Source organism: Phaethon lepturus, unplaced genomic scaffold (assembly GCF_000687285.1).
Source record: "Phaethon lepturus isolate BGI_N335 unplaced genomic scaffold, ASM68728v1 scaffold36554, whole genome shotgun sequence".
Lineage (NCBI taxonomy): Eukaryota > Metazoa > Chordata > Aves > Phaethontiformes > Phaethontidae > Phaethon > Phaethon lepturus.
This window is the reverse complement of record NW_010534669.1, coordinates 15,846-38,875: the sequence shown is the minus strand read 5'-3', so window position 1 is coordinate 38,875 and position 23,030 is coordinate 15,846. Positions and strand designations below refer to the sequence as shown.

Here is a 23,030-nt window from a genome sequence, read left to right as displayed (position 1 = left end):
AGCTAGGGTGAGGCAGAAATAAATTTCTATTTTATTTCCTTGTTAAATCAGTTGGATTTGACATCAGAAGCCCTGAAAAATCAAGGTGTTATGATGGATGTTTGAGTGCTAATGTTAGCTTGGTGAATATTCTTAGTGTAACAGGTAGCACACAAAAATGAGAAGACAACATTACATTTGATCCAAAGCATAAATTAGGACAGCATCTTGAAGAGAAGAGTGTGTCCAGAGACAACACTAGCATAGAGTGACTTTTTTCCACATTTACATTTTAAAATGGAAATAAATTTTGTTTTTAAGGAAGGAGAAGAAGGAAAATAGGGTAGGAGTGGTCATCTTCGGGTGCAGAAATGGAGAGAATTTGAAACGTAGAGTGATGTTTCTCTGACTTGTGCCTATTGAAGTTTCACAAGGGTTTGATGGGGGTGGGAGGAGAGCAGAGGGATTCTGCATGACTTCGATGTGGTTTTCCCCAAGAAATCAGAATGACCAAATGAAGATTGCTATTTCCAGAATACTGAGTGTTTGTTTGGCAACAGAAACTTGGAATGAAAAAACTTGGAACCTGCTGCTACCCTGAGTGGGGTTTTTTCCCAGATAGGCAGCAGCCAGCACTTGCTAAAAGAAAGTGCATCAGGCCTACACACAGCACTCCACTTGAGAAGTGTGTGTTAAGGGTGATTCAGCTTCTGAAGTGTGTTGTTCTTTGCAACAAATCTGAGTGGCAAACTGAGGATAGAAAGGGGAATCATTCCTTGCCCAAGGTCAGTCAAGATTCCATGATGCAAGAGAGAATATTTGACGGTAATTCTTTCTTACCCTGTTTCTGAGTTGCTAGTGGGAACTCTTCCAAAACAAATCTAGTCCAATGGTCTAAATGCCTTATTTTGTAGTTTACTTTGTATTGCTGCCTTTGAATTAAAGTGAATGAATTTCCTACTTCTGTCACAAGAGACTTATTTAGAAGACCACCAAAGAGTTCTCCTGAAGTTTTCAGCAGCAGGACACTGCTACTCCCTGCTCTGTATGGTGCTGTTCACTTGAGTGAATGGTAGAGGTAAAAGGAAGTTGTTGGAAGATTCTTACCTATTTTCCTGCCTTAAGATAATGTTAAAGAAATTTGAGTGTAACTCAAAATGCTGATAGGAATCCTGGCTTGGACCTCTTTGGAGAAGAAGAGTAGACTTTGCTGTAGACATGACAGTCAAAGGAAGCTAAGAGATCAAATAGAGGAGCTCACCAAATACACTTACCTCTGGGAGAAAAAGCTGGGTTGGATAGGAAAGCCCTCCTCCTGTGTCTGGCACATCTATCCTTCCCAGCACTATCTTCAAAAGTCATAGACGGAAAGGTGGACACCTTGGTTTTCCTACAGATGTTTTAGTGAAGACTGCATAATCTCTATGTAGGTGTTTTCTGTTTTCGCACTCTCGGAATTAATTGCTTGTTTCTTCGAAGTGCTGTAGAGAGAGAAACACTGTTTGCTGAAGATGTAAGAATCATGACAACCGTGAAAACTCCTCAAGCAGTTGGGTCTTGCAGAGGAGTTAGAGGTGATGGATAGCATCTCGATGCAGAGAAAGAAACTGGTTTTAGAGAAGGTGGGAAGTAGAGGTAGAAGCATTTAATTATGTTCAATGCACAAGCATAATCTAGGCCTATACACTTCTCTCAACACTCAGTTAATCTGATGTCAATATAAGGCTTGTACAGCAACAGGAATTGATTTTTCTTTTTCTTGTCCACCAAAGCTCTTGTCATGATAATTATTTGTTCACTGTCTTTTCTCACATGCAGACATCACTTTGGGAAAATATATTTTCCTTGAGGATCAGCACAGTTGCTATTATTTCTAAAGCTTTTCCATCCATTCACTGTTTTTTAAAACCTGTTTTAGCATCTTCTGTCTTTTATTCAAACAATAACTCTCATTTAACTTTTAATCTCTTTCCTCACCTTCAGTTTCATCAGCTAAAATAATTTGCAGTAGAACTTTTTGTGCTGACACTTGAATGTCATCACCAAACTTTACATGGTTTATACTACAGTGAAATGGTATTGGTCAACGGGGCGGCACGCTCCTTGGAAGCATTTTTAGGCTCAAGGCTTCCTAGCCTGTTCTAAAAGTGAAATCTGTATCACCTAATCTTGCTGATAAAAATGATATAAATCTCATATTTGTGACAACTCAAAGCATATGTATATGTAAACTTTCTTAAATCATAGAACGCGGTTTTACATTTTGCGGTGTCTAGGTATGTCATGCAGACCAGAAAGGTGTCACATGGTCTCTATCTAGCGCATGGGTTCCTCCCGGGTAAAGTAATTCTAGTCTGTTTAAATTTCACTGGATTTTGAGACCATCACCAGAATTGAACTGTCTGCTACATCCTGCTTGAGTGACCTGCCCATCAGGCTTTTGCCGCTTCTAGGGTAAGGACACCACACATGGAGGTGCTCCTTTTTTCCCTCCAACCACTTCTAACAGTATCTTTTATGTGAATAAAAACTCTTTAAAAATTTTTTTTTCTTGTTTCTCTTTATTAAATCCTGTTTTCATATTGTCTCAACTTAAGGGCTCAAATGTAGTATCTGTACACTAAATACAAGTATACTGCTTCTGACTGTTCCTGCTTTACTGCAATGTAGAGAGTCAGAAGAGCGTGAGATTCCCTTAGGAATTTCAGCAGCTGTTTGACCATGTAACTTATGTTAGAGGGAAGGACAAGAAAATGCTCTCCGTAGAGGATGCAGGTGACTTGCTAGAAGATAGTGCCAACCCTGTATATCCTCTACAGTGAGCTAACTCACGTGTTTTTTTTATTTTTACTTTTGTCTTATAAAGTACTTAGTGCATTTTGATATGAAGCATAACTTACTAATGAGGCCATACCTGCTGTTTGGGAGAGTTTGTGAGAAGATGTCAATATGATGACCACATTCTGAAATAGTGATTTTTGCAAAGTGCTAAATGAACTCATATTGATCTTACAATACTGGAGGATCTAGCTTTTGTCTAGTGGTACACAGGAGGCCTCTTTCAGCTCCCAATGGCTTTGACAGTAGCGCGGGCAGGCCCCAGCTATACTACAGGCCTATTTCTGTAGGTTCTACGTGTACATGTTCAATTAATGCATTTTACAGAGCCAGTGTAGTAGTGCTTCTGTAGTGCTATTCAGACATCACAATTTCATTTCACTTTTCTCCTTTTACTGCGTTACCCCCCTGAGACCTGTGTTATTTTGACTTGTGAACATCCTGGGAGGCCGTACCTCTCATGGACGTGCAGCTTCTGTCTGGAGTATTGACCTTCCCAGAACAGATTCATTAATGGTCAGCATGACCTCCATGGTTAGTTTTACCCCCCTGCCACTCTTCCAGAGTCATCTATAGATTATTAGGCTATTTTCTTCTTGCTGGGTGCAATGTGGTTTTAATTTAAAATAAATGTTCACTGTGAGAATTACACTGCTGCTCAACTTTTTTTTTCTTTTCAGAGTGCCTTTCTGTACAGAAGTATGCTCTGGGTGTCACTTGTTATAGCCTGCATCCCGTTGGACTATTTCTTGCTGTGAAGCTTTTCCTTGTCATGGTGTGCCTGTTCAACACCTGGGTGTCATCTGCCATGAGGCACTGATCCCACTGCTGTGGGACTGTCGCACCAGAAGACCTTTGTTCAGTGCTTATAACTGCATGAGCCCTTGAGAAGGGAAGTCTTGCTTTCTTCCACAGCCACCCATCTAAATCTTCATCTTTGTTAGCAAAAAAATGTAGTGGAAAGAACTGGGACAGCTGATAGGGAGATTTCTGGCTGTAGCTACGAGTGTCTGGTGTTCTGTTATAGCACTGCGTCATCTTCAGAGGGCATTGCTTTTTGGCTGAGGTATAAAGCTCATGCAACTGGCTGGTACAGGAAGAACATTTCTGAAGAATCGTAATACAAGTAATTTTCCCTTCCCAGACCTTACAAGCCATATTTTTTTATGTAACCATGTGGATCTTTTATATCCCTATTGAAGCATCTTAGTTTAACTGTAGGAAGAGCTTCTACATATAGAGTTGTCATCCTTGCTGCCTTTCACACAACCTTTTCCAATTCTGTTCTAGGGGAGGGTATTACATGCAGGGTAGATTTATACAATAGCATAGCGATGGTCTTTGCTTTGGCCTCTATTCCTTTCCAAATAATCCTGAGCGCTCTGTATACTTCTGTGGGTAAAATTTATTTTCTGCTACTGAGTGATGAGCTGGTATCTCCATGGAGCTGTCTCCTCTAACATCGAGATCCTTCTCTTGGGCGGTAGTGATCTGTTTGGGGTCCATCAGCGCATATGCGAGGTTGGCATTGGCTTCCCCACATGTGCTCTGTTTCACTTCCCGTTTTGTTATCCAGTCATTCAGTCTCTAGTTCTCTACAGTTTCCCTCACTGGTACTACGTTGAGTAGCTTTGAGTCACCAGCAAAGTCTCATCTCACAGTTCATGTTGTTCCAGATGAAAGATGAATACTGAATGGCACATGTCCCAGCATGGAGACCTGCAGAACTGCACTGTGACCTCCTGCCTCCTATTGCAAGAATGGAAAGTTTCTTCTTCCCATTTCCTATTTTTAGCCAGATGTTTATCCATGTAAGGACTTTCTTAGGCTGTAACTGCTAATGATTCATGTCATGGCTGCTTACCTCACCTATAATTTCGAGTACATATTGTAAGACCACCTTAGAGAATGGACTTTCATGTTCTTTCATGTTTAACTGATACACTGTGGACTCATCAGTGAAAACACATCATAAACAATAACATGATAAGAAAATCTTCAACTCTCCTATCTGGAGTGCAATATATTATGGATATTGGTCCCCAAAGCAATCATTGCTTATAATAGATGAAATGTAATTTGGTGTAATTCAATGTAGAGGTTCTGCTGGCAGGCTGAATGAGTGACATGCCAACATCAGCTCACCAGGACCTCCAGATGGAGTTTCCTTCACATGCTTTAATACATGCATTTTATATCTATTTGAATATACCTTATTTTTTTCTGTATACTTTAACACATGTATTTTATAGATGTTTGAATATATCTTATTTCTACATGTGACTTTTTTCTTATATTTCAGAAGTGTTTTGTACCTATGAAAAATGGGCAGAAACATTGTTATCCATCACCAGTGCTATCCAAGTGCCAACTTCATTTCAGTGGAACACCTGGATTTCCTACAAATTCCTATTACCTGGAAGAGTAATTTAATAGATTTTTATGAATAAAGGCAAATGTTTAGAAAAATTTCTGTTTACCAAGTGGGCTTTTCTCTTCCTGGTGTAACTCAGGTGTAATGTCATTGCTGAGACCTCTTCTGCTGGATGTCGTCCCAACTATTCAACACACTGCTGCTTTGGCTCTTGGGAGACTTGCCAATTATAACGATGACCTGGCAGAGGCAGTCGTGAAGGGAGATATTCTTCCACAGCTTGTGTGTTCATTGTCTGAGCAGAATGTAAGGCATCATTGTTTTCTTAAGTAATCTTTTTTTTTAACTATTGCACAGGGAAAGGGAAATCTTTCTATATCAGCTGTCTGCTGTTATTTCAATAGAGCAATAAATGTACTGAAGCTAGAGACAGTACACATGTTTGAACGACTGAGAGATCAATGTGTACTGTTTGACTTTAAATAAGTTTAACTTTAAAATATCATCTTACTTTCTAGTGCACTGTAAAAAATATCTATTTGTGACACTGCTATGTTTTTGAAACGTTGAGTAAAGCTTTATAAAAGGTCCCTCTTTAAAAATGAGACAGTTTGAAAGCTGTAGTGATGATTGACTAGGATTTGTCGATAGTACCAAACACTTGTAAAAGACATATAAAAACCTGAACGTCTGTAATGAAGTATTAAATATCTCCAAACATAGCCTTTTGGAAATCTGTAGCATGAGAAACATCAAACCACTGACACAGGAAAATACACTGAAAGATTTTCATCTTCATATGTGTAAAAAAACAAAACAAAAAAAGCAACCAAACCAAAACCAACAAAAATGGTCATCACAAATGCAATGCAAATAAATCTGGTGGTCTCTTTTTCTCCCTTCTTGCCATTTTTCGTCAGGTTTTGCATATATTCCAGCTTTGATTTGCCAGTGATCCTAACCTAGATTAACAGAAATACTTTCAAATAAGGTTCCTAATAATTGGAAAAAGAAAGAGACAGCTGGGAGTTAAGTGCATTGATATCATGGCCATACTTACATTGCAGTTTTGATTTATTAGATGTAGGATAAGTAGGATTTCAATGGAAATATAATTTGGAAAACTATATATATTAATTTCCAGTCTTTTAGGAAAACATAAATGTAAGTACTTATTGCATATTTTTTGTGTGTATCTGGTCATTGCCTATACAATTAATCTGGAAAAAAAAAGGTCAAAGAAAAACCTTGATGTCAAGATACTGTTATAGTATGGTAAGAAAGTTAAGGTTTTAGTTAGACAAATTTATAACCATTTTGGTTATTTTATTCCTATTTTTAAGGGAAGAAGGGGAACAAAAATCTTCATCCTCTATTTCTGAGTTGGAAACCACCCCCTTGCTACAACTCAAAGCTCACACTAAAATAGCTTGAGTACCCTGATTTATCTCTTCCATGTTACTGCCCATGCTGTCCTTACATCAAGATGGCTGTAATTCAGCTGCTGGGGCAGGAGCAAGATCAGTGTGAGGTCATGGAAAGCCTACTCTGCCTTGGTGACTGAGGGCAAGTGAAGGAAACTCATTATCCAGTTCACGCAGAGTTTAGCAATGCATGCAGTTTGTTACTTCCCATAGGCAAAAAACCCCCAACCCAGATAAGTTTCCATTCCACTCTCTCTTCGTGTATCAACATCTATATTTAAGGAGGAGATTCTTTGAGCACATAAAAAATACTGATTCTACTGATTTATGGAGAACAGCTACAGGGCCACGTCCCAGATCAATGTTTTGTCAATTAAACTGAGCAAAATACAATTTTACAGCATGTTCTGACTATGCCTGTGAATACGGGTTGTTTGTAAATAAATGTGTTTCAAATAATAAACAAAGAAGTGTTTTTCTTTGCCAGGACCATAATTACTTAACGGAAATAACATACCCGTATTTGCCTGTAGACTGCTGTAAACAACTGTAGCTGCATTGAGTTCAGCAAAACTTACACTAACTTACATTAACTTACATTAGCTAGGGATTTGGCCATTTGTCTGTACTGCTTCCCTTAACTTCTGTTCCCTCTAAATGATGTTTAATGCTTTGCTTGTAAATTATGTTTAATGTACCTGCTTGTTGGCCTTAGCTTAGAAGACTGGATTTTTGGCATTAAGGGATTATGTCAGTACAGGTAAACTAAGGAGGGTCAGGGCATGTGTTTGAGCACTGGAAGATGACTCTGCTCTTTAATCGTTAACGTGCTCCCTGATGTGGTTTTAGCCAATGCCAACCATCAAACTGCTCGGCAATGCTTGGACATGGTTTAGGGGATAGGATGAAGCTAATAGGGACAGTTTCTAATAGTATAGATGAGGCTATTTTGCTCTGAGGGAAGAGGAGTTTAGGTGGATGGACGTGGTGTGCTGTGTGACTTTCTCCTACCCCAAGGAGTGGGCCTGGGTCCGTTTTACTTCCTTTGGAGCCATTGCAGATACTTCTCTGCTGCCATACCTTAGTGCTTTAGATCAGATGTCTGAAGGTGTTTGGTGCACCTTACAGGCTGCACAGAAGCACTCACGTGATTATTTGTTTCTCTGGACTTGATCCAAAAGGGATGTGGGCTTTGCATTGTTTAAGTTTTGGATACCTTGACAGTAGGAATCTAGCACTGTAAAGTGCCCAGGCTCCCTGTGCAGAGCAGGGGAGAATCGAGCACCTTGGAATGAGATTAAAGCCAGCTGGAACATGGGGAGAGAACCCTCTGGAGCTTGTCCATAAGGATGACCTGTCAGCTGCCAGGCTGGAGAGCATACTCCAGGCACATGGACGTGCAGTTGTATCCCAATGAATCTTGCACTTATTGCTGCACAGTGGCTTCACGAGGGAGGGGAACTGTCTATCTCACAACATTCTTGTCTCTGGCCAGAGTACTTTTAACTGGGCTCTGGATTTTGAAACTGTAAGGCAGGGGAAGAAATTTAATCTTCAGCTTCCACATCCCAATAATAGTTACAAAACTGCAGGAGAAGACTGAAGTGTGACTTTTGGGGGGAAGATTTTAACTGTGCTTTGAGAAGAAACTACAACCACCACTGCAGTTTATGTGGAACTCCATGATGTGTGCAGCATCAGATGTTATATGTATGCTCAAAATGTGTATTCGGTCCAGCACTGAGGGAGGTGGGTAGAACTGAGTCAAATGCTTGGATTTTGCTTGAACTTATGACAGAGGTGCCAAGGTACATAGTCCTGTCAAAAGTGAGCTGCTTCTTCTGGACGCATGCAGGAGTAAAATTGCAGGTTGCCTGGTCAAAACCAAGGGTCATCCAGTGTTCGGTGGGATAGGTCTTAGCTCTGGGCTTAGGCAATATTTAGGCATTCCAGGATTCAGGTTCTAAACCGTTTTGTTGGATCTAATTCACTGTATCTCAGTTTCCTGTTTGTAAATATAACCAATATTTTCTTATAGAGGTGTTGTGAGGGTATACACATTAGAAATTGTGAAACTTTGCAGGTGTCACAGATGGGTAGAATTATTTTAGGAGCTTGCCCTGAATAACCTGTGCAATCTGGTTAAATATGTTAAGAGCCATTGTTTTTGCAGCTCTTACGTTCACTACTCTCTTAAACAAACAGACTTATCTAGACTATTATCTTTTCCCCATATCCTCTTAGACCTCTGATTTTTTCTGTTTGTTTATGCACTTACTGCAAATTTTAGATCATGAGCTGTCTCAAAGAAGGACTGTAGGTAGGTTGATTGTTTGTGTGATGTCTGGTGGTCCTGATTTGGATCTGTATGAGATATTGCTGCTACTAAAAAAAGTCTAATTTATGCATGTCTGTACTGTATTAGGCTTTGAACTACTTAATGTTAATAAAAGGTTGGTTTTGTTTTTCTGATTTGTATAGCGATTCTACAAGAAAGCGGCTGCATTTGTGCTAAGAGCAGTTGGTAAACATTCTCCACAGCTAGCTCAAGCCATAGTTCATTGTGGAGCACTGGAAATGCTTGTGATTTGCTTGGAAGATTTCGACCCTGGAGTCAAAGAAGCTGCATCTTGGGCACTTGGGTATATTGCACGACACAATTCAGGTAACAGGTTTCACATGTGCTATCTTTCAGTTTAATGTTGTGTGTTATAATAATTTGCATTATTGTAAAGTTCATAAATAGGATAAGATCTTCTCTACTGCTATAAAATTTAAAATTTGGAATAAAAACCTATTCTAACTATAGCAATTCGACAATGATGTACCTTTTGTGGGAAACTGGCATGTCTGACACCAGCAGGGCCTGGTTATGAGAAGTGCTCTAAGAGGAGATACACTGGGCCTGTGGCCAGGAAACAGCACTCTGCTTTATTCTCCTTTATGAAGAAATTTCAGAATCTCTATGTATTGTGTAACTGTTGCTATGGAACAAAGTTTCTTTTGCTCGACGTTAGTTCTTATTTTATATACGTAGTAAAATGGAGAAGCCTAGGCAGTTTCATTCAGCTTACAGCAGTGCCCGCAGGATAAATATGCCAAATCCATTGCACTGACTGTATTACCATTAGCCAGTAGACCACACTCTTCTCCAAGAGTCAGGAATAGATCCTAGGAATCTGATATTGAGCAGTTCATGCTGTCTCACAAGCAGTTGTATAACTCGCAGTGTCATGTTCCTATTTAAAAGCTGATCCACGTGGTTGATAATTCTTTTAGTAGCTATTTATATAGTTCAAGTAAAAGTTTAGAGCTATGAATCAAAGAACTGAGGGAAGAAACTGCTGACTGGAATGGGTGGAAGAAATGGCTTCTGTTTGTATTGTTTAAAGTTAAAATTATTCTAGGATCACAATGTTAACTTATGCATTTATGTTTAGTTTTGGCTCTAAAATGTACATAGACAGAATTTGTGATTTTCTTCTTTCTTTTTTTTAATCAATATGGAGTTCTGGACTGCAGAAGGCATGGGGGCTTTCCCCTTCCCACTTAGAGAGAGTGTTAACGTACTGGGACAGAGTCCAAAGTTGTCAGCACCTTCCTAACAGGCTGCTTTTTCTGGGGAACAAATTCCTTCCTGGGGCACCTCTGTGTGCTAAAGATTTTTATCTTTTGGTCATCGGGTCTGAATCCCACCCTTGCTGGAAAATAATTGTTGCTTCCATCTGCAAGGTATTTGTTTAAGTGTCATTTGAAAGTGTTCCTTTGTATGAATATGTGTAGTGTAAGTGTGTGTCTGTGTTACTCTTAACATAAACATTTCTGTAGTTTTGTTATGTCACTAAATCAATATTGACTCACCTCAATTGCCCTTCATGCTATTCATTGCATGAATGCTGGCTGATCTTTAGGGTGATCCAGTTCACTCTCAGATGGCATTGTCTGCGAAGATGGAGATGATGTGAGGGTATTGAAGACAACAAACTCCTTGTACAAATTTTTATTCCACAATTATGAATGATTTATTCACTGACAATGAATGAGTACATATCTTGTATTGATTTATGCCAGCAATAAGAACAGCATTTTCAGAAATTAGGTTGAAATTGCAAGTTCTACCAGGCTGCAGGCATCAGGACATAGATCACTAGATGTAACTAGTTAATAAAAACCCCCACAAAATAAAACAAAACAACAAAAACCTTGACAAAAGTTGTTCTTCCCCTGCTCAGTTACAGCCAGTTTGGGGGATTTACCTTCCTCTATAACACAGTCACAGGAAGTCTCTAAAATGATTACTGAAAGTAGAGGAGTTATAAAGAAGAAAGATCACTCTGTGCACGGTCTGTTTCTTACACTCCTACAAGCATGCCTTTGCAACAGGATATTGTTGGAGATGGGATACAAAGATAGAGGGACCTGTTCTTATCAACATCTGGTGTTTGCTGTTCAAGAAACTCTGGATTACATTCACATGCTTGTGTTGATAAAATTTGGCAGTTATGATTTGCTGTCATTGACTGTATGTGGACACATATTGCAGCTTAAACTCTAAAAATAGAGTTGGGTATGAAATGGTTTTCCCCACCCACGAAAGGTTTTTCAGTTTCAAAAATTGTTTCGGTTCCAATCTGGGACAACATTAAGCAAGACTTTTTTTCTCTCCTGAAAAGACTGAGGGGTAGGGAGCCTTATTTGCCCCTGGCAAGAAAAGTTCAATAATTAGGGCATATGTCTGGGATGTATGTGGGAGACAGATTAAAGTCCTGATCTGTCTTAGGCAGGATGTGAACCTCTGTCTCCTTGAATACAAGCAAAAGCTCCCAGCCTTAGGCGATAACTGTTTGCAAAGGGAGAGTCTCCCTGCTTTTAATCAGAAATTCCATCCATGACCTGGTAAAGCTGCTCTCTAGGAACTGCAGTGTATGTTCCCATGAAAAGACTTCAATTTTGAGAAATTGAGACTTCTTTTTTTTCCTGGAGAACATGTTTTCTGGGTAGCAAGTTCCCTACTGTCTTCATACAACAATCTCTTAAAATGCAGTTCTGTGAACAGATGTTTCCAGAAGGCTTGTGAGATTTTAGGTCAAGACAGATGTCTCATGAGATGTCAAGACACTAGAAATCTTGCCAGGTCAGATTCCAAAATTTAGGAACAGCTCTTGCAGTTCTGCTCTTTCTTGAAGATGCCTTTGAGCTGAATTTCAGACACTGATCTTACTCCAAAGTATACTGATCGGTGTGCTGTAATTTTGCCATTCATTATTTCTACTGTATTATTTCTACTATTTGTGTTTGAAAAGTGTTTCAAATACCATCAAAATACCATCAAAACCATGAAAAGTATTTTGTAGGATTTTACTTATATCATATTCAGTTACCTTTAAAATGCAAAATTCTTATGTGTGAGATATGCAGATAACTTAGTTTCCCATTTGCTTTGCCTACGTAAAAGCTGTGATATGTTAATCGTCTCATACCTGCTTCAGCATATTGTAAATCGGTAGGAAAACAAAAATAAACAATGCTATTTATACTCAAGCATATTGCTGAGGATGGGGTTACATGCGGTGGTACTCTTAGGATCACAGGATAGCTCAGCTTGGAAGGGACCTCGGGAGGTCTCTAGTCCAGCTTCCTGCTCAAAGCAGAGTCAGCTACAAGGCTAGACCAGCTTGCTCAGCTCCTCAGTGATCTGAGTCAAGTAGTAACTTTGTCTTTTTCTGGGATCTAACCTTGCCCCATAATTAATGACCTGCATCCTTCTGATGAAAGCTTTTCCCACAGGTTCCAGTGGAATCGTTAGCGCTGTGGTTGTAGTGGTCTGCATAAACCTGTGCTTTTGAAGTGGACTGCTTGTGGGGATTAGAGTCTTCCTATGTGGCCATTACATGGTCACACAGTCCTTGAAAAAATACAGTATTGGTGGTTGTTTTGGTCAAAAGCTGTTATTTCCTGTGGATACACCTGCCGCCACAGCAGGGTCTATTTGAGAATCCTGGTCTGGACTGAAACTTGCATTTGCTTCCAAGCAAAGAAGGTTTTGCTGCTGCCTTCCACTATGTGAATACACATTTGTTCCCAGCTGATTTTTCCTTCTCTGGGGAGTACCTGCACATTCACATAACCTTCATCTTTTCTCCCTAATATATTTTTTTTCTTTACTTCATATTATTATTGCTAATATATTAATGTAGTGTGTAATTTTTTTGGTAAAACTTTAGGCCGCTTTAGATCAACGCTATAAAACTTCCCATTGATTTCAGTGGGTATGTAGTCAGGATCTTATTGACTTCGCTTCGTTCACTTTCCACTCTTTCTGATCAATAAATTCATGAATAGGCCTCAACTGATTTTGAATTAATTTCTTAGTCCCTGATGAGTACTTTTATATTGAGACAAATCAGTACAACTCTAATACAACTTCTAGATGAACTGGTGACATCTTAAACCCCAAAGTATTTCTTTATCAGTCTTTCTTATACCTCCGTGTCAGTCTGTGAGTCTGCAGTATCTCCCTCTGCTAAAATCTTCCTCATATTGTTCTGGACAAAAGCAACTAATTTATGGTGGATTTTGAGTCCAAGTTCTCTTGTTTCTGAGCATATGTAGAATAACATTTCCTACTTTCCCTCATGTAGAGAGAAGTCCTACTTTATCATCATGTAGTTGGACAGGTTCCTTGGTCCATGCCCCAACCTGAATTTCCAAGCCCAGGTTTTTCATAACTTTCTGTGGACTTAAATGGGGTTCATAAAGTAGTTTTTCTCTGATTTCTCCTCTTTAGCTATTGATTTTGTCTTTGCCCAGATAACACAGTCTTTGGCAGGGTGTTCAGAAAAGTCTGTAATTTGTTCCATCTTTTTTAATTTGTCTGAATATTTTTATTTGAAAATTTATTCTTGACAACTGTATTTTCTCCTTTAACTGTTTCTCAGCCTTCGTTTTTTTCACTTCTGTCTGTGTTTTGTAACTGAATAGCAAAATTTAATGAATTCTTTGCTGTGTAGTCTGAATTAAAGACATTCTACCAAGTGGGAAGGTTAATTGAGCCTCCTTTTGAGAAAAAAGAATTGCAATTATCATAGAGTCGTTAATACTTAGAATGATGATTTTGGGCTGAGTTTGCAGGGGAATGTGATGGGAAGATCTCTATTTCCTTTTGTCCCTGCTTCAGTGTTCCTGTTTTTCTGACAAATCTGTTTACTGTTTGACACATGGTCCAGCCCTCCATGTGGTAAGTTATTAGCCATGAACCTTATAAACACTACTGGAAGAACAACCATTTAATTAACCATGACCAATAGTAACCATCAGTATTTACATGATAGCAGACTTCTAACAGCAAGAGCTGATCTAAATTGAATCAGGTTTAGTTTGCTCTTTTAAAATAACTTCTATGGTTCCTTTTGCATGCCTGGGTGTAGCTGTGACCTTAAAGTATCGCTCTTTCTCTCCCTACTTGAACTTCATGATTTCAGCACATAAGGCATCAGAGAAACCCATTCTTCTAGTATTATCCTGTCCCTCTTGACATGATTTTCCTGATAGTAGCATCTCCTTGGCAGACTGTAGGCAATTGAGTTGGTTGCTCTGAAGTTTCTTCTGAGGAGAGTCAGAATGCATTAATCTGGACCTTTGGTCAGTAGTTCATGGACACTTGGTCATTGTACAGCATCGAAATACAATTTGAAGAAATGAAGTATGTTTTTTTTTCCCTGAAAAGCTGAATGTAGCTTATACCACTTAAATTGATTAGTGAGTTTTCAGGTTTGTTTTCAGATGCGTTTCAGGTACGTTTCATTTTCAATTTGTAAAACTGAAGATACAGCATTTGGGTTTTGTTGGAATCTTATGATTTGTGTGTATTTGGAAGGTGCACACTCTACATTTTCAGGCAAATAGTAATTTGAAAAGAGAGTCCTGAAGGGTTAATTTTGTATTAGTTTAAAAATTGCTGCATTATTTATTATAATTTTGTGACGTAATATTTATGCATTGTTTAAAATATTATATCATAAAATAACATACTGTGTAAATATTTGACTTATCACATTTATTGGAGTCTGTGTGGCTATAACTCACTAATTGAAAACAAATCTGGTCAGGAACATTATTTAGATATTAACAATGTAATGATGACATGACTTACAGATTTCATGAAAAACTATATTAGTCTATGTATATTTAATGAAGTATGCTATATTTTTCTTAGTATGAAAATCTCTTTATGGATGGACTATAAATCAAAAGCTAAGTTAGAGTCTTGAAATACAACAGCCATATGTTGCCATGGTACTGCAAGTCAAGATAAATGTTAAAGATAATAATGGATATGCATAATAAGGTGTAGCAAAACTGTACTAAGAACCTAATAGATTATTGAATCCCCCATGATTTTTACCACTTTTTCAATACTATTTAAAAATAGGACAGCATGGTTATAGTATAAATTTTGCTTGTGATGTTCAGTAATTCTTATTTTAGGACTGTGATTAATGCTGCTTACACAGAGAGAGCTAATGAATTTCTAATAGTGTAATTTCTGTCCATGTCAGCTAATCATATGCTCAGATTTTTTCTTTTCTTCTTTATTTAAGGTGCAGTTAGTTAAGGATATTGTACTAATCTCAGACACACAATATGCCACTGATGATATTTCTCATTTGTCTAATTGTGTATGATAACGTTTTCATGTCATTGAAGTATAAATTCTGTCTTGTCCCATGTATGGTAGCAAAGCCTAGTTTTGATCGGCAACTTCCATTTTTCCAATCTTTTATGTAAGATAAATCTTTTATGTATGTTTTTTGTGTTTCTGTTTTTGGCATTTGATCTATGCTAATATCTGCTTATCATTTAAAGAGGGTAAAATGCTCTCTAATTAGGTGGTTGGTAAAATTTTGGTACTTTGGCTTTCTGTGTTGTTGTTAGCCATGCATAAAATGCTTTCCTATTGATCAGTGTAGAATAGCCAGGGTTTAAACAGCTGACATCTGCTTACTTTAAAAAAAGAAAAAGAAAACAGAATAACAAACCATTTCAGCCTAATCTACCTCAAATGTGTGCATGTAAATGGGGGTCCATCTATTGACCTGCATTCTTTTCAGTTGTGGATTGGTCCACACGGTTTATGAAACCAGGAGGGCTGATTTGAAATGCAGATGTCGAGACAGTGAACTGCACCCTCCCCTTTTTCCTTTGCTGTATCTGTCAGGGTGAAAAATGGCTTGCACAAGGGTCAGTCACCCATACTCACTTAATTACTTTCCTTGGACCTACAGAACTGTCACAAGCTGTGGTGGATGCAGGAGCTGTTCCTCTTTTAGTGCTCTGTATCCAGGAGCCAGAAATTGCTTTGAAAAGGATTGCTGCTTCAACTCTCAGTGATATTTCAAAGCATTCTCCAGAGTTAGCACAGACAGTAGTGGATGCAGGAGCTATCGCTCACTTAGCTCAGATGATCCTGAACCCTGATGCTAAACTGAAGGTACATTTAAAAATTATTATTTTTTAATCTCCATAATACCAGTCATTACTTGATATTGACGCAAAGACGCTGATGTGCGTATTTATTTAGGAAGCTCTTGTTTTGGGCGTTAACAAAATGTAACTACATAGTTAGTGACAAAGAGTTCTGAGCATATTCACAGATTTAGCTACTGGATAAAAGCTACTGCTCTGTGAGGAGGCTAAACTAATCTTTAAAGTTAATAGGATGTGTTTTTTTAGAATTATATAGTATATGAAGAATGCAACAGATATTTTTAATAGATAAAATTTTCACAATTCAGTTACAAAAAAGGTTTTGCTTTTGCTTAATACTAAGATTATACTATAAACCAGTTAATATTAAAGGTATTATTGTATTTTAGAATGTACTATCTGATGTGAATAGCTGTTGTCGAAGGTTTCATCACTAGAGTTTAGTTGACAAAAAAAAATTTCTGACAGAAACAGAAGACAACATAAAAATGCCATTTCAAACACATACATAAAAATTCTTTACTATAAGGTCTGACATACCAAACTAATGCAAATAAAGATACTTTCTATAGATTTAATTAAATTTTAAATTATTGTTTTAAATGGTATTTTTTTTCTTTTTTAATACATAGCCAGCTTGATCGGGATAAAACAAAAGAGAAACTTTCATTCAGAAACCAGCGAATGTTCTGTGCCATTATATTCGTGCATGAATTGACTCAGTGAATTGTAAAATAGCTGTAATTGTTTTCCCTATCCGGCTTTGTTTTCCTTGATGCAATAGATTTTTGTGTGCAGGAGGAGTGTGTGTTGTGGGATGTTTGCATACTATTGATTTTATAACAATTTTTATTTACTAGCGTCAGGTGCTGTCAGCTCTAAGCCAAATAGCAAAGCATTCAGTGGATCTTGCAGAGTTGGTGGTTGAAGCAGAAATTTTCCCAGTTGTGCTCACATGCCTGAAGGACTCAGATGAATATGTCAAGAAAAATGGTGCAACTTTAATTAGAGAAATAGCAAAGCATACGCCTGAGGTAAAACCTTGAAAATGCAAATACAAGGTCATATCATTAGATTTTACACTTTAAATAAAATAGAGGATTATTCTGCCATTTGCTTTTCGAAAGGGAGGGCAAATAGCTCTTTGGCATGTTCATTGGAAAAATATGGAAATGCTTGCTGATATTATGAGATGTGTATTGAATATGAATTGTGTTAGGAAACTGGGAATCCTATAATGTATACCTATCTACTTCATTGCGTAAGATATCTGTGCAGAGAGGGAGTTTTAGGCTGGCAGTATTGTCAGTCCTAGATATTAAAAATACCATGAGAAAAGCCTCTCAGAAGTCATGATACCAGCTAATAAATGACAAGAACATCCTATAACAGTAATAGATGGTGTGTGTCTTTGTTAAAAATCTTCTGGGGTACTGGGATCTCATTTTAATTATTTTTCCAATGACAATGAAGGTGAAAAATTCTCTTACTTACTATTAAACTGATGGTACTTTATTAGCTTGAGTTTGTAATTTGAGTCTCAGCATTTGCAGTGTTTTTGACAGTAATTGATACAGGAAGGTGGGGATGTTTGGCAAACCCAGTACAAAAAAAAAAAAAGAAACCCAAATAATTTTAACTATGTTAATCTGTCAAACCATAGAGACAATTAAAAAGCTCCAAATATGATCTGGGATGAAAAACAAGCAATGTATTTGTGGAACACACTAATGCTTGAGCGCAGCCATTTCAAAATCATGATACTTGCTTAACAACTGAGAAGTGTTTAAACATGAACATAGTGCTGTTTCTTCAGCCTGATAGTCCTTAAGCTGCTGGTGATTGAAGGTTGAATTCTTGTCATATTTCCTGCTTTCCCTCTGCACCTCAAGAGCAATGTGACTTCACTTTCTCAAAAAAGTGAAGAAATTATCATTATCAGAGGCAGGCACTAGAGTTGGAAGCCAGAGGCCAAACTCACAAGACTGCAGGTAAAATCAGAAGAGCTGCTAGCATAGGATCATCCATGCAAGGGAAACTGGCCAGTCTAGCAGCTCTCCAAAGGAGCTGTAGGAACCATCTTGGTGACTCCCAGTGGGAAGTCACAATCCACGTTCAACTTCAGAGTGACAGTGAGCTCTGTCGTCTCTGAGCAACTCTATTGAAGCAACACATGTTGCAGCAGGGACAGACTGGCAAACAATATTTCTAGAGAAGCTGGCTGTGTCAGTCATGTGAGCATTGTGGCTTTTGGATCTCAGCTCTCGATCTGCATATGCAGTAAAATTCATGTGAAGGTCAGGATCTGGGGGACTTGCAGCGGGGCCAGAGGGTCACAGCACCAGGGAGTGTGTCTGTGCATCCAAGTGCACGTGGCTGTGCCCAGACGGACGACTTAGTCATCACTGGTGACAGTTCACAATGATGTGAACAGTTTTTTCTAAGTAACAGCTTTAAATTTCATCTAGCTGTTTCATGAATAAAATAATCCCCTTTTAAAGGCTCTGAGGCAAAGGTGGATTTCATGTTTATAGAAATCACCCGGATTGGCAATCCACATGCCTCAGTTTTGTTCATTTAATTTTCACTTTAAAGAGCATGTTTCTTTTGCTTTGGAATCTTCAGAAAAAATGGGATATATCTAACAAGATAGAAGAAAATAATCATAATATGAAATTATTTTAATTTCTATGCATTGTTGATGTCATGATGATGACATACTCTACTGTTGTCCCTCAAGTGATTTGGAAAGAAACATGTTGCATAGCTTGATTATAACTTATAAGCAAGGCTATATAATTTGGCATTCTGGGGCAAACTCCATTGCCCATCCAGCATGTTCCCAGTGGACACACTTCCTTCAGAGTACCTTAAAATGGCAGAATGGTGTAGTCGAAGTCAGTTTTGCACACCCATGACAGTTGTCTTTGGCTTCATGCCTCAGTGGGGGGGATCCACAAAGAGTTTTATGCCACAGAGGTTATCTAGAATGCAGGTGAGAGGAGTGGGCCTCTCCCTCTGTCCCTGCACAGAACATATGATGTTGGCCTGGGAATGAGTGGGCACTAGTATGAAAGAGTATCTGGCTCAGTAGGTGCATCTTCAAGGGAATTAATGTATTAGGCTGTCATTTGCACAATTCTTTGGTGTATACTAGTGGAGTTGAGAATATGTCAATCCATGCTGTACAGCGTCAAGAATTGAACGTCCTGATTTCCTTGCAGTAAAGTCAATCAAAAACAGAGTAGCAAACCAGCTTCATTTCCGAGAACTTCATGCTGCACTTGGTGCCCGGACAGTCTGTATGATGCATCACTTTTACTCCAGCTTTATTTTGGAAATCAGGAGCAATACATTTAAAGACTCTTCTAATGTAGTGCTTTATGCCTGTTGATACTTCAGAGTATCTAATCTCTTCCATTTATCTTTACAGCTTTCGCAGTTTATCGTAAACGCAGGTGGAGTTGCTGCTGTGATTGATTGTATTGGCAGCTGCAGAGGGACTGTCAGACTGCCTGGCATCATGATGCTTGGTTATGTAGCAGCTCATTCGGAGAATCTGTCAATGGCAGTGATTGTCTCCAAGGTTAGCTATCACTTTGTCATCTTCCTATAATTCCTCAGAATATTCTGAGAAAGAGACACAAATTAACATAGGCAGAGAATGTATTTTGTGACAGAATTATATATGTGTCAAATGTGCTTCCTCCTAATATTGCTGCTTGCTGTGGCTGAAATTATGTGGTAACCTGATCAAAGTGTATTTTTTATGAAGTTGAACCTTTTATAAAATGTCCTGGATTAGTTTGTGAACATCCATTCACAATTCCACACAACATTCCATTACAGTACATGATTTTTCTGTGTTGCAATTGCATGGGTACAGAAAATAAGTCAGTCAAAATTTCTATGGTCTGTTTCCTCTTAAAATGAATATTTGTGGCTACATCAAAACCCTTTTTGAAACAAGAATGTTTAATGGCATGTTCTTCGCTGCACTAGCATGACTCTGCTAGTACTGCTAGAACAGCCTTGCAACAGAAATCTTCAGACTTGAAAAGACCTCAGTTTCTAATTCAGTATGGTTGGATTCAATTTTGCAAGTGATATTTTGAATGAGATATACATTTTCAGGTTTAAATAAATTCTGCTGGGCAGTGATATAGAAGGGAGAGAATTTGCAATAATCGTAATAGGTGAAATTACTGCCTGACATAATATTCTAATGTGAATAATTCTAACTAATGACAGGAGGAAGGAAGTAATTTCACTGAGCATTGTTGCCCCATTTTTACACTATGTTAGTCATTTAAAATATACTGTATGAGTGGAAACAACGAAACAAAAACTGAGGCGCAGAAATGTCTTTCAGTAGGAATGCAAGTTAAAAAATGGAAATTGCTACAACATAACATCAATAAGTATGCAGGGAAGGTAGGAGTGATTAAAAAAATGCCTTTCTGCATTTGAAAACAGAAGAAACGGACACTTTTGGCTTGCCCTCTGCAGAGGCCCTTCTTCTCTGCATGAGTCCATGTCTCCACTTTCAGGGATGCCTAGAGCAAAGATGCTCCTGCTGTTGAGTGTTTGACGTTAAGTGGGATGAATCCAGGATTAAGTTCATGGGGAAGCATCTACATTTTTGAAGAGTAATAATGGTTGCTACCATAACTGAATGGGAGTGCAGTGAGAGACTTTGTAGGGATCTGTGCAAACTGTCATGAAATTAAATATTTTAATGAATGATCCACAAAAGAAACCTGAATAAACCCAAAATTAATTAAAAAAAATTTGCTTCAGGGGAAACTAAGCTTTGTGGAGTGGCACATAGTGCTGAGGGCATGGCTTGGTAAACTGGGACCATTTGAAAGAAATGCATTGTGGCATAACGACATGCAGTTACACATCTAAGATGTTATGATGTAAAGTTATAGCTCCATACTGTAGGACTGTGTCCTGGAGAGGATGAATTTTTAAAAATTACTTTTGGGGTCATACTAGACACTTCATTGTGGTCTTCTGCTGCAGTGCAGTGGCAAAAAAAAGACAATTCAGTCCTTTGTGGTATTAAAGAGTAAAAGATGAAGCATTATTGGAAAAGAGAAGTTAATCTGTCTGTAGTACTAGTGCATATAGTTCTGTTGTCTGTATTTGAAAAGGATCTTGAAAAAACCTGAAGAGGGTGTAGAAAAGACTAAAAAATGATCCATAGGATGGAAAAAAAAAGTCTTCTAGTTAGAGATTAACTCTAGTTAACTAGAGTTAGAGTTAACTAAAGTAGCATGAAACGATTCCTATTGAAGTATCCTGGCATAAAATACCAGCTACTGGATGGCTCCAAAATCCTGTGCAGAAAGGATAAAGATGTGAGTGATGTATTCTCCATCTCCTGATGTCTTCAAATCAAGAGTTGAAACCTTTCTGGAAGTGATTGGATGAGTCAAACATGAAGTACTGGACTCAAGAGGAATTGAAATTTAGTGCTGTACATAAAAAACCAAAACTTAATGATTGAGCCCTTCTGGTCTTCAGCTGCTTTCATAGATTCATAAGCACTCGAATTCTTTTATTTTCAGTCTGACAGAACGCAAGCCTCTACTCTTAGAACAGCCTGAATTGTGTCATGTATTCCTTTTATCCCTTAAATTTCTGTGTTAGCTCCAACTGCCTAATGACTTAGAATATTGAATCGTTTCTCTCTTTCTTTAACTAGATTTATTAAGATTAATTCAAAATTCTTGCTAGTCACGATGTTGTGTAAATACGACACCACTAGCATGCGTTCTCTTGTAGCTTATTTTAGAAGGAGAGTGTAAACAGAGATACATTTTCTAACAGTCTGTATCAGTTTCAAGTTGTCCATCCCTGGTGTAGATTTGTAAAGGTTGTGCTTTTGATTAATACTACAGGGAATACCACCACTGTGTGCCTGCTTGGTAGAAGAACATGAAGATCATATTAAGGCAGCAGCTGCTTGGGCCTTGGGACAGATTGGAAGACATACTCCGGGGCATGCACGTGCTGTTGCAGTAGCAAATGTGCTACCCACACTGCTTGCGATGTATATGGATACACACAGTTCAGAAGATCTTCAAATGAAAGCAAGTATATTTGTAGTACCCACCGTATGAGATATTTATTGTAATCAACAGGTGTAAGTGCTTAAAAACTACTAAATGGTAGGTGCTTTTATTGATGTTCATTGAGTCCCAGACTTCCTGGGTGGGAAGTGTCCAAAAGCTGTGTGTCATTTATTAGGATTGACTGGTCCTATTGGGTGTGCAAATGGTGCATATCAAATCATATGGTACAGCCACAGCAGACTAGTGGCTGTACCTCTCTTTCTTTTTCTTCTTTTCTTCCCTCTTTTTCTTCCCAGTTTAGATCAGAGCTGCATACACCCATAAATGCTATAACTTCTTGTGAGTGACTAATTATTAATTATATATATTTTTTTTGAAGTATAGGCTCTTGTACAAAATATGATAGTGCTTGTAGTAGACTTGTTTAATTTTTTTACTATTATAAATATAATATATATGATATAAATATATAATAAAACTGTAGCAAATACTGAAAGCTCTGCTCTTGAAAACATGCAAGTGTTCATGTTTAGGGCCTTCCTTGCATGGGAGCTAGTAGAGATGCTGTGTGGTAAACTGTATTTTTTGAGTGAGAGTAAGTGAACTGACTGAAGAGTATAATATGGCAGGATATGGTCCCCCATGTTGTACTATACCTCTGTACATTCCATTGGAACTTAACAAATTGCACATCTGTAAAATAACTTTTGTATAGTCGTTTTCAGTGCTCACCAAAATATCGAGGCCAAGTTAGCTGTACCTATAATCCTACCCAACAAGGTCATTTTTGCTTGTAGCAGCCAGCATTGAGGCTGTTTTCAGAAACTAAGCACTGAATGTACAACT

The 23,030-nt window shown here is 38.1% G+C and overlaps 1 protein-coding gene across 1 annotated transcript in view; it reads left to right on the top strand.

Annotated features, from left to right (window-relative positions):
* The first annotated feature begins 5,327 nt into the window (after nt 1–5,327).
* SPAG6 (sperm associated antigen 6) overlaps nt 5,328–23,030 on the top strand; it is a 23,672-nt gene continuing 5,969 nt past the window's right edge. Inside the window, exons 1-6 of the mRNA XM_010285599.1 lie at nt 5,328–5,497; nt 9,097–9,280; nt 15,900–16,105; nt 16,962–17,135; nt 19,535–19,687; nt 22,011–22,202. Coding sequence (XP_010283901.1) covers nt 5,336–5,497; nt 9,097–9,280; nt 15,900–16,105; nt 16,962–17,135; nt 19,535–19,687; nt 22,011–22,202 — 1,071 coding nt within the window. The 5' untranslated portion in view covers nt 5,328–5,335. The remainder of the gene's footprint in view (nt 5,498–9,096; nt 9,281–15,899; nt 16,106–16,961; nt 17,136–19,534; nt 19,688–22,010; nt 22,203–23,030) is intronic.